General features: G+C 34.8%; 1 protein-coding gene across 7 annotated transcripts in view; it reads right to left on the reverse strand.

Annotated features, from left to right (window-relative positions):
- Positions 1–12,695, reverse strand: part of RYR3 (ryanodine receptor 3) — a 237,272-nt gene that overhangs the window by 175,532 nt on the left and 49,045 nt on the right. For all 7 annotated transcript variants that reach the window (XM_074584986.1, XM_074584985.1, XM_074584984.1 and 4 more), the window contains exons 2-5: positions 12,187–12,306; positions 4,089–4,196; positions 1,348–1,422; positions 272–350 (exon numbers count right to left, since the gene is read on the reverse strand). In XM_074584986.1, coding sequence (XP_074441087.1) covers positions 272–350; positions 1,348–1,422; positions 4,089–4,196; positions 12,187–12,306 — 382 coding nt within the window. The remainder of the gene's footprint in view (positions 1–271; positions 351–1,347; positions 1,423–4,088; positions 4,197–12,186; positions 12,307–12,695) is intronic.

Consider the following 12,695-nt stretch of genomic DNA (forward strand, 5'->3'; position numbering starts at 1 on the left):
CAGAATTTTTTTATTTTGACCGTTATCACTAGTGTTATTGCAGTTGTGGTAACTCAGTTTAATTGCAAGGCATCCTCACAGTCTTACATGAAGTCGGTTAATTTACTGAAAGTCATCAGTACTGACAGTCATCATTTACTTTCAGTCATCTTATCCATCATGAACACATAAACATGACATTCATAAGCTCACAGTGCCATTAATCTCAATGCCACCTCTTCTAAAAACAGAACTGTGTGATACGCTTTCCTTCAAAAATAACTTGCCATACCTGCTGCATTTTCTCGTAGTCCCACATCAAATGCAAGTTTATCCGTCTGAGATCTTGATGATGTTAAACATGTCAAATACTGCAAAACAGTGAAGTTATTGAAAACAAAATCCAACAGTATCCATTAACACACATGCCAAATTAATATTTACATTACTCCATCTTATTATCAGCCTGTGCTTAATTTTTCAAATCACTTAAGCATGATGTTCTTTGTATACAACTCTCCTCCCTGACTTCAAAACATCAAAATCCTTTTCCACTCCAGCACCTATTTCTCTGTGCAATTTAGCTCCTGCCTTCCAAAGTTTCACATAGTTCATCAGATAGGAACAGGCAAACATCTTATTACAGCATTACTGAAATAAGCTTGCTTCAGGAAAACATAGCAAACATACCAAAAGGCAGTAATCATACTTGCAATTCTGGTATATCAAGGCAACTACAATTTGTATGGTTCATAAACGTAAGTAACAAAGTTTAAAGACTAATATAGAGTCTTCTAGTACAGGAAAAAGGAGGGAAGCTGTTTTCTTGACTTTTCATTTCTTCAACATCCTGTTAGGTATACTTTCATGGGCCCTAGTAAGGCAAAGATCCAGAAGAGTTTAAACTCTCCAGTTGTACAATATAGTGCAACAAAATTTATCCAAGGTAGCCTGAAGATAGCAAGTTTGTGGGCATAGTCTCTGGGAACTATGGGATAATAAAAGGAACCCCTTATCTTATAAAATATGATGGAAAAAATAACAGGTATCATAACAAATTAATTTGCGATAACAGCAACTTGCTAATGGAATTATCGTTAAACAAAACACCTTAAGGACAAAGAAATAATGCATGCCTAAACGAGCTCTTCAGATACATTTCTGAGTGAAATGGATTGACGAATCTCGATTTAAAATATTAAGGCCACTTCCATTGTGCTGAGACACTACAAGCTATTCAAATTTTTCATCCAGTGGAGAAGAGAACTTAGAAAGAACATTCTTCCAAATTTATGTATTCTTTTATTTTGATATAAAGATTGTTTGAGTTTCACGTTACTCATTCCGTGCAAGTGCTCTTTCACTTACCATTTCACTAAACGAATGTCGAAGTAGTATAGCGTGGCCATACAGCAGCGTTCTGTGACCACCCCCTTGAGCTGCCTACAGGACATGAGAGAGAAGGTCAGAATTCCACTGCAGTGCCTGGACTATGATCAGAACTATGTAACAACGTGAAGAACTACTACAGTTCAAGTAACAGGTGCAAATATTCAAGCAAATTATGAAATGTATATACTGGGCAAAAATCATAACAATGAAGTAGCTACAGCAACAACCAAATATCTGCCAAGGGAACAAATGTTGTTCTTGTTGAGTCTTGGTCAAAGACTCATATTGTGACATAATTTTTATTATAATTAAGCAAAACCACAGCATTTTTAAAAATATGTTTTAAATTAAAGAAGATACTGCTTACCTTTCTTATAAACTTCTCAGAGGCGTTAAAAAAACAATAATAAAATTAGTATATATACACATACACAAGCTGAAATCTGAAAAAGGAAAGATGTACCTATTGTCCACGATAGTTTAAGCACATACTAAGGATATCTATTTACTAGGATTTATGTTATCTTAAGCATTTACCAGATTCATTAAAGCAACTGCATCCATAATTTCAACCACACACAATTATTAATTTTTAATATGGAAATTTATAACAAGATCAGGGAAAGGCATAACTGGATTTTCCACACTCTTCCTTTAGAGAATTTAACACACAACTTTTGAGCTCCCTTTGGTGACTAGAAGAAAATAAATTCCAAGGGAAGAATATTAACAAGTTATCTATGGGACAACAGACAACAAGCTTTATAGGTTTTCAAGTCTGCTTCTCTCAGCCTCTTTTTGCATCTACCACCTTATTTCCTAGTTGTTTATAAATAACAGGCCTAATTCAAACTTAAATGAATAATATGACGAAGAAATTAAATTCTTGATTTATTGTGATGGTTTCCAATGAAACTAGGATTTCTTTTAATTTCTTTTTTAAATCCTTGATCCTAAATTGTATAAAGCACTTTTGTAGGAAAGTGATCTCCAAATTGCGCGGATTTATGGATATAACGAATAATGTTAAGACTAGTTATACTATGGTGGGCAACACTATACTTCATTTTTTTCTCCCAGTCCAGATCATAACATTTGCAACTGTTAAGTCTTGAATAATAATAAAAGGTCTAACATCCAGATCCTGATAACAAGTTAGAAAGTGCTGATTTAAGAATATCTGACTTCTTATGTAATTGCTTGAAACTCTTCTCACACACAGAGACAGATTTTTTTTTCCATTTAAAAGAGCATTTACTTTATGGTCTTCTTGTTACAGCTATGTTTAAGCAATCGTTAAATATTAAAGATAATTCCCCACAATACAAGTTTAGAACAGGGTTTGTCTCTAGTACGTTACATATTGCTAGAAAGGCCTTTAAGGTCAGTTCTTTTCCTTGGATTCATGTGGAAGGGACCAAGACAGTTCCAGGAACTCAAGTGACAGTTATTCATGTGTAGGCAAATGATTTTGCACTCTATGAACAATACATTAGTTAAATTACCAATTAGGTCAATAGGTTTATAAGCTATGTACGACTTGTGTTCTATAGAACCTCAACTTAGAAGACATCATGCTGAGAAACTACTACATTCTGTAGCTTGACATACAGAATACTAATTCAAAGGATTAAAGAAGAAATGTTATTTGTCCAAACAGAAGGAATAAAAATCTAAAAGCAATTCAGTGGAGGTCTTTTATTAAAACAGCAATGAAATAAACATCTTACTTCTATTTCTCTAGCTAGTAACAAAGACATTAACAAATAGGTATTTGGGACCTGGTTATGCTGGAACTTAATCCTGTTAACCGATAGCAGACAGTCTTATGTAATTTTATGTAGTAAAATTTATTGAGAAACTTCTCAGAATTATATGAATACTATGTATAATCTCTTTTACAATATGATTCATACAATTACATAAAATTTCTCAGTACACCCAGTAGGAAAAAAAAAAAAACAAACAAAAACCAAACTCCTGGATAATGATTTTCTGGACTCACATAGAAAATGTGTTAGATTATTGCAAAAATTGGAAACAAATATAAGATAGTTATCGCTGGTTGTTCAGAGAACATAGCAAACTTTTAGATCACTATAAAAGGCTGATCAAAAACAATACATAAAAAAATTCCAAGGGCTCATGCAAAACAAGTTGTCCATAAGAAATGGTTTTAAATAGTATATCCTGCAGGAACTTACCACTGCTTGAGGAAGAAAACCAGAAAAACATCATGTAACAGTGTATATGTATGTAATACTTTTAAAAATTACAACTTTTTTTTTAATTGACAAGGAAAACCTTAACAGCAAAATCAAATGTAAATATAGACAGGTGGTCAGAAGAAAATGACATGTAGTCAGTTTGTAACAAATGTATGCATACTGAGTACAAGCAATAAAACACCTCATGCTATTTTTTTACTGAAAGCTTTTAAGTGAATCACTTGCAATTTTAAGGCTGACTCATCAAAAAAAAAGAGAAAAATGAAAAAATGAGAACAATACATATTTCACAAGGCTAACTGCACCTGCTCCTCAATTCTAAAGAGAAATGAATATGATATAGTGGAGCAATAATATCCCAGGAAAACAGGAAAACCGTAGAATCTGCCTTGACACATGGCCCCTCTCCTAGAAAATCCTGGAGCAAGGAAAGAAATGAGAACAATCCATATTTAGAAATTTAAAATTGTTTTATGTCAATTTACTTACACCTTCACTAGCATTATCCCCTGTGCTGGCCAGCATTTCTTGAAGGGCTCTGACAGATAGGGACTGTTCAAGGACGAAATTACAGATGCAAAGGTCCGGAGGAACATACTGTAAAAATAAATTAAACACTGTAAGAACAGATCAGCAGAGCAGGTGAAACAGGACAAAAAGTGTGTTTGAACACACATTAATTTTAATTTTGAAATCCATACTTAATGTTTACTCATTTTTTTTAAATACATGCTGTTTCCCTGTATGAGAATAACATAAATCCATTCTTCATAACACGTCAGTGCAGTAACTTTATTTTCCTAGAGCTGTATTCCCTCACAGTAAAATGAAACACCTTCATGTTCAAATGTGAAAAGTTCTACTCTGCAGATTATTGCTTTCCTGTCTTTTAGCATTACACCATGAACATTGTATTTGTTCTCTAACATCATCGACAAAACAGAAGAAAAGGTCTATGATCTTATTTGACATATAAGGTTGATGCTCTGAACATACTTATAGCTGTCGCTACATGGCAAAGGTTCAGAATCTCATGATATAATAATATGAACCATTTTAGGAGATCTTCTCAATTGTTGTATCAATATGTCTGCTGGTTTTGAAACATTAAACTTACACTCAATTCGAGAACAGCAGATTATTTTTTTTCACAATTTATTGTCATTGATGTGTCCAAGAAAAAAAAAAAAAAAGAGGAATCATCAACGTACATAAATATGTGATTGGAAAGTACAAAGACGACAGAGCCAAACTCTACGCAGCGGTATGCAGGGAAAGGACAAGAGGAAACTGACACAAACCGAAATACAGGAAATTCTATTTAAACATGAGGAAAAAAACTCCTTTTTTTACTCTGAACATGGTAAACACTAGGACAGGTTGCCCAGAGAGTTTGTGGAGTCTTCATCCTTGGAGATATTCAAACCATGACTGGGCACTGTCCTGAGCAATCTGCTCTGGCTGAACCTACTCTGAGCAAAGGGGTTGGACTTGGACATCTCCACAGGCCCTTTCCAACCTCAGCAATTCAGTATTCTGTGATTTATGATATAGATCATGGCTAGGAATGAACTTTAAAGTGTTATATACTCCATTTTCTTTTTTAAATCAGTGTGAGAGGAGGAAATAAAATTCTTGATAATGCTGAGTTATAAGGTAGTGAAAAAGGAAATGACACAAGAGATTTCTAAACTTGCTGAAGTAAAGTTTTCATAGCAAACTAATCAAGTAGTGTCTTGGAATTCCCACCCTTTGATCTCTACTATAGACTCTAATTATTTTGTGTGTGTGTTTTCAAACACATTTTGGAGAAGACTGTTAGGCCAAAGACTCGACACTGAAATTTCATATTTTTTATATATATATATATATATATAATTCTTACATATATTATTGATGTAAAGTGAACTCTTACATTTTTCTTACATGACTAAATAATTGCGAATAGTTCATAATTTCATTAACTGCAACAGAACAACTTAAACTGTAATACTTGTCATCACATCATCAGTCTACATCTGTCACTTAATCAACTCCAAACTGAATATGGCATAATCAGTATGATCCAACACCTACCAACTGAACAAAAGAACTCCCGCCTGTTTCGCTGGCCACTGGTCTTGTGCCACATAGACTGCATTTGGATTTGAAAATTGTTGCAGCCCTTACTTCAGTGCTGTATTAACAAAACACACACTCTAAAACAATGCACTCCTAGTCACAGTTTGTATAAAATGTACATCTTAGGTTAATGCAATTAATTTTTCACTTCTTGTTCACAGGTTATGGAACATTCAGCTTTATTTAAGAATACTGACACTGAGAACTATGAAATTAATGATTTTTTCACCCATGACTTAGAGCAGCTAACCTCTCTTTCAAATTTGCAATGTCACACAATAAGCTCACCCATGCATGCCATCACATACCCCATTTCTGTGGTTGGATGGCAACAAATTCTTTTTTAAATTTAACTGTCCTGAGAAATACCAGTGAAAGGTAATTTACGTGGATGGTACATGACCTAAGTAGCAACTGACCTCCTTAATTAACCTAGATTGCTTCCTTTTTGTTTAAAAAAAAAAAAAAAAAAAAAAAAAAAAAATTAACTATTGAGTCTGTCAATGCTCATTTGTTTTCTGGTACTTTTGCAAATGATACTGTTTCTTAAGTTTGATATTCAACAACCTCTGTGTGACAGATCATTTTACACTCTTAATAATTACATACCTAAAAAGGGTTTAATAAAATCTCTACCATCTGCTAGTTTATGCTTTTTTTCACACAACTATGAGCAATGTTGTATTGTAATGGAATCCCCCCCAAAAAAGAGAAGTGCCAATACGGGATCTTCAATGAAACAAGAATACTGAGAGGTGAGAGCTACGGATAGAAGATGGGGAAATATTCATGTCAGGAAATGAAATGAAAAACAAAATCTATTCAGGCACTAAGATAAGGTTTTAGAAATCTGCTGTAAAGTAACCATAGGCATAGGTATTTATCTCCCTTCTGGCAATGGGAGGTTGGAAAGAACATACAGAAGAAAATCAATATTATTTCCAAGAATCATCAATAAAGGAAACAATTCAAGTTATGCCGAGCAAGCATTACTGTAAGTGAATTTGTGCAGCAGACTGATAAGATATATGATAAAAGAAAGTAGGAATTTTGAATAAATAATTCTTCAAAGCCAATGAAAGTTTTTGGGAGTTCTTCCAGCACACTTCTGGACAGTCTTGTCCATACATACAGGAAGATAAAAAAAATAAATTTGATATAGGAAATCTACACAAATTTGCAAAGTAAATCTGAAGAAACAATTGTCAGTTCTACCCTGACAGCAGCTCTTTTTATATGAAGAAAATATTTATTTCTGAGATTATCTCCAAATAGGTCTTTCTTGTGGAGTTTCCAGTTTTCCATCAACATACTCATAGCACGGAATATACCTCATTTTTCTGAATTAAGTGTTAAGATAAATAAAACTAGCTACTGAACTGGAAATGTTCAATAGAGTCCTAAAATAACTCTATTTTCTTACAGAAATGAGTCAGAGTCCAGGTCAAATTACTTTATTTTCACCTAAATTGATTTCTGGAGGAAGAGCAGAGAGCAGGTAAAGTACATCAGTAGGTCAAAGCTGATAGCAAAGGTGACATGAAGAAACAGATACAAGCTACACAGTAGCTACAGAGGAGCAACACAAGCAGTTACAGAAAAAATGAAGACCTACAGCACGACAAGGGGCCACACTCTGTAATAAACTAATTAAAAAAAAAAAAAATCTATCAGTATGTAGGATTTTTCTCTCAAACAGATGAAAATACTTTATAGAAAGTACAGAATAGAATGGCAAGGCGCCGTTTTCACAGACTTCTGATTGGCCATATATACACTCATCTGCCTTAGTTTTCCATTTAAAAGGGAGACACCAGAGAAAAATTTTCTCCTGTAAGGTACACTGTGATTTACTGAAAAACATGGTATTTTCAAAATTTGGTATGATTTATTAACATTGTAAAGGTACGTGCTTACATAATCATGAGTAGTAAAGGAGCGGTACACCCATCCTCAGCCAGTCAATAACACACACCGGTCTAATTTTCACTCGTAGTTTCTTAGAATAGACAGCAAAACACAGCAAGACAAAAAATAAGGCCGCAAGAATAACCACTGGTAAGGCCATACGTGAAGTACTGTGCCCAGATCTGGTCTCCATAGGACAAAAGTGGTATGAAGCTGCTGGAGAGACTCCAGCAAAGGGCCACTGAGATGATTAAGGGACTGGAGTATCTCTCATATGAGGAAGAGATAAGATGATGATGACTGTGTGTGAATACCCGAAGTGATGATGCAAAGAGGATGGAGCCAGGCTCTTCTCAGCAGTGCCCAGTGGGAGGAGTAGAGGCAATGGGCACACACTGAAACACAGGAGGTGCCATCTGAACATCAGGAAACACTTTTTCACTGTGAAGGTGCCTGAGCACTGTCACAGGTTGCCCAAAGAGGTTGTGGAGTCTCCATCCTTGGAGATGTTCAAAAGCTGTCTAGACATAGTCCTGGGCAACCTGTTCTAGGTGGCCCTGCGTGAGCAAGGCAATTGGGCAAGAAGACCTCCAGAGGTCCCTTCCAACCTCAGCCATCCTGTGATTCTGTGAAGAATAAACTGCAATGAAGTTTCTAATGCCAGGCTTCTACATACAACCCCAAGGTGAATAATAAATTGACTCAACGTACGCAGTTAATGCTGGCTGAAACATTCTTACAAGCACATTCTGGTGAAGAGAGCTTCATATCAAAAGATTTCAAGGAAATGTTTTCTACATCAAAGAAACACAGCCAGGCAAGTACAAAGTGACAGTGGAGGGAGCACTGAGATAAGTTTTATGCTGAAGTTTAAACTTGTTTCTCATCAGTTTTACGTCTCCTTTTTTCAGCCTATGATTTCAACATGACAAAATTATTATTTATTACAAAAATAATAGCTGTGCAAATAGCTGTAGGGCAGTTTTAACCATTTTATATATAATTATTCTAAGTTTATGCTGGGTTGCGCAGGGGGAAATGGAGGCACATAAAACAACTAACAGGAAAACCCAGCTCCCACATTACACTCTCAATGCAATTCAGTCTTCTGGATTCCTCCAGGCATTATGATAACACTGAATTCTTGCAGGTAATATGCTTACTAACCAAATTCTTGCCCATAGCTCCTTGTCTGCAGTATAAAAACCACTGTCACGAACTGGTACAGATTACTGATTTGCTAGGTTTACTTTTACCAGACCTGTGAACTATTACATTCTGTCATTAGGACAGAAATCTTGTCTTAATTAGTTATAATTCCCTTCAGGCATTTAAGTTTACTTGACAATTTTGCTTCTAAAAGAGATGCTAATGTACTACAATTACTTTTGAGGTATATTTTTCTTAGGTATCAGTAGAAGTTAGTCTTGTTTCACTAGGCTATCAGCTTTGAAATATACCATCTTCTAAATATATCACTTTAAAAACAAGGAAAATAGCAATAAAGTATTATAATTAGATCACATAGTTCAACAATTCTGCTATTTATTGTTTAGTATTAAAAACCTCTAGTTAATTAGATTTTCCCCCTATTTTAAATATCACACATTATCTAAGGAAACATCTTCCAATAATTCAAAAAGGAGCCATATAGACAGGAGGATCATAATTTCATACCGCTGAATTAATGCAAAAGTGCTTTTAAAAAGTGCATTTAAAATCCAGTCACCATAGTATAGATTATTAGCAAACCAACACTGTAGTAGTTTTCACTAAGTAAGAAAGTAACATACAAGTTGCTTATGGATTTACAGTAAAATTTGAACAGAACTATCTCTTAATTGTTATTCCCTTCAGCATGTACCAAAAAAATACCAAAATAGCTAATGGTCAACCACAGAAACCCCAATTTTTCCTCTTTCAGTTTCTAAGAACTTTTTTTAAAGAAATATAGCTTCTCTTTCCTTGCTTCCCTTTCCTTTTAGCTACTTCTATCTTCTGACTTCTACTACACACAACTCAGATTTAAAAATTAATCATGAAGTTAGACCTTTTCATTCTGGAATTAACGGATACATAGAGGTTTTTTCGTGTCTATCTTTTTATGTTTTCCAGAATTGCTGGAATGGAAAAGCATTTCTTCTTTTGATTTGACAATATTTAGCCAAAATTTAATGATTGAAGAAGCTGTCACATACACTGCAAATAGAATTTAGCTTTGGTAAAGTGGTAAACTCGAGAAGAGAAGGTAGTAGAAGGTATCACTATGATATTCTGCTCTGGACTTCTGTTGATAAACATGCCTTGAATCTTCTTTAATAAAATTTCTTCTTAACAAACAGAATAAATCTAGTTTTATAATTTCCAGGGATAAGGAATCCATCTCAGGTAAACAGTTCCGTTTTAACAGGGAGGACAGTCTGCTGCTGTCTAAAATAAATGGACTTTTATCAACATTCCCATTTTAGAAGCTTATGGGTAGTGTCCATACTTTCCTTTTTTAAACTGAACAGACTGCGTCCTCCTCCAATCATGATTCTCATAGCACTTCCTGGAGCAATCTCCATTTTATAAATTTGAACGCCGTGACTGTACTCCAGCAGCACTGCCACAGAGGTAGTAAGAAAACCCCAAAATTTGCAGAGATATTATAACTTCCCATCTCCTACCAAGTTTCTTTTGATTGTACCCCTAAAAACTACGCTAATTCCCTTGAGCACATCATCACTCAGGGAACTTATGACTGTGTAGCATCCTTATAGGGGACAAGAATAGTTTCCCATTTTGTAAGCATATTCACACGCTCATTTATTAGACTTTACACTAGCAGAATGGAAATATACCTCTACTTTCTATTGTCACACAAGGCACTGCAGCTCTTCCTGTGTGTGGCATGACTTTATCAATTGCCAGTTCCCCAATGTTTTCACATCTGAAAAAATCGCATGTTAATTTAAATGATGTCTTAATTGACAAAAATACTCAACAGCATAGCAGTGAGAACAGAACCCTGTAGGATTTGATAAGAAACACAGCTATTCAATAACTATTTTTTAGTCCACTGGATGTGTGCCATTTTAGTTTTCTTGGACACCTTTTTGGTAAGAGTCATCGGTGAGAATTATACTCTCTAATCATCCAGGTCAACCTTCTAGATTTCTTATTTTTCAAACAGATGTATTTATATGAGTCTTTCCAAAATTCTTCACTGTTCTCAGTTAAGACCAGCAGTTCAGAAAGCTCCTCAGTAAGCTCTTTCAGAGCAGTTACATACAAGTTTTCTGAACCTCTTAATTTTAAAGAAACTTCAGAAGCTTCTGTAGTATTATCTGCTACTAAGACACTTATGAAATGTAAAGCAGATCTATGGCATCCTACAGTAATGCATACAATTCCTCTTTTTCTTCTAATAAGATGAGCAACATGCTGTTTTACAGATTGAGATGGTCATGGTCAGTAATAGATGAGACCACATTGCAGCTGAGCTGTCAATTAATAAAAAATTCCCAATCACTGTTGAAGATTTTAAGACAATAGTTGCAAATACATATGTGAAAACTAAATGCTTTTACTTAAGCATGTGAAAAGATTATGGGTGATTTGTAAAGTACACTGGGGATAAATTATCTGACTGAACTCTCGGAATGCAAAGAAATGAAAATTTAGAAGCAGCATAATTTTTCACCTTAGAGGCGAACAATGACCTCTCATACTGCATACATAAACACTGTGGATGTAACGTGGTCATAATACCTAGGCTAAAAATAGGACCCCATGGCAATATTTCAAGGGAAAAGATATAAAGACCCCACTAAAAAAAATCAGGGGGAGAAATAAATTATCAGGAAGACAAGAAAAGAAATAAAGACACAAAACAAAGAAAAAGAAAATGGTGCAGAGAGAACAAAGAAGAGAGGGAGGAGGTCCTCCGCTGTTTGCCTTTGTTCTTAACATTCTGCTCTAGTACAGGTCTAAAGTTTCATCTCTTCTCTCCTTTCTCCTCTCAAGCGCCTCTTACTACTCTATTTTCTTTTATTTTTTCTTCACTGCTCTCTAGCTTCGTTTTTTCCTTTTGCCTCTTGTTACCTTTAAAACCTTTCAATCACTTAATAATTCTGCTCCCTGTACTCTAAACTTTCTGATTAATCAACACAGTTAGAAGTAACACTTAATGTCAGTAACTAACAGGTGACAATGCCTCTAAAATTATCAATCCCGTATATCAAGATATTTGAACCTACAGCAGTAACAGGGATAAGTTTTTTAGTGAACTTAAATCTTAGTAACAGTCTGGAGACTTAATCTTGATATCAAGTATTTCAGTTACAGCAATAATTTTAAATAGTTAAAGAGTAGTGGCTTTTGACTGCTATTAACAGGTATGCCTTAAAGTATATTTAGAATCTCTAAGAAATCTCATGTTGCAGTCACAGAAAGAAACGCATACAGAAGGTGCATCTAGCATCACATTAAAGAAACCCTAATTAAATGTATTCGTGGATAATAAGTAGGTTAACATTCACTGATCAGTTACACCCGTTGAGTATTGATTTCTTACTTTAGCTTCTGATGTTGGTTCCAAAAAGCACAGGCGATTCCCAAGTCCCTCAGCTGCCAAGCAAAACTTCCTTTGTTCTTTGTGAATACTGGCAACACACTGAAGTACTACTTCGTCATCCTGTCACAAAACAAGGTATGAGAAAAAAAGTAAATATTTGGAAGTTACATATACACTATAATGCTAAGAAATCCTGGAACACGGAATCTGTTGAAAATGAACACATTACACTCCTACAACTGGTATCATGTGCACATGCAAAGATTCTTTTGATGTATACGTAAATAGATGTTTATGTATAGATTTATATGCAAGACTATATCAAAGTGACAAAGACTACATACTGTCTCCAGGGCTTTCGCAAGTGCTGTGTCCTTCTGTTGCTTTAGCAGTGGCTTGCTACGGTGCCATAAAAAACTGTTACGCAGTTTAACTCAATAAAACATGTTTAATGCTTGCAGTAAAAACCTGTTATTGTGATTTTGCAGTAATAGTAAGCCAAATATAAA

Source organism: Larus michahellis, chromosome 4 (genome assembly GCF_964199755.1).
Source record: "Larus michahellis chromosome 4, bLarMic1.1, whole genome shotgun sequence".
Taxonomy (NCBI): Eukaryota; Metazoa; Chordata; class Aves; order Charadriiformes; family Laridae; genus Larus; species Larus michahellis.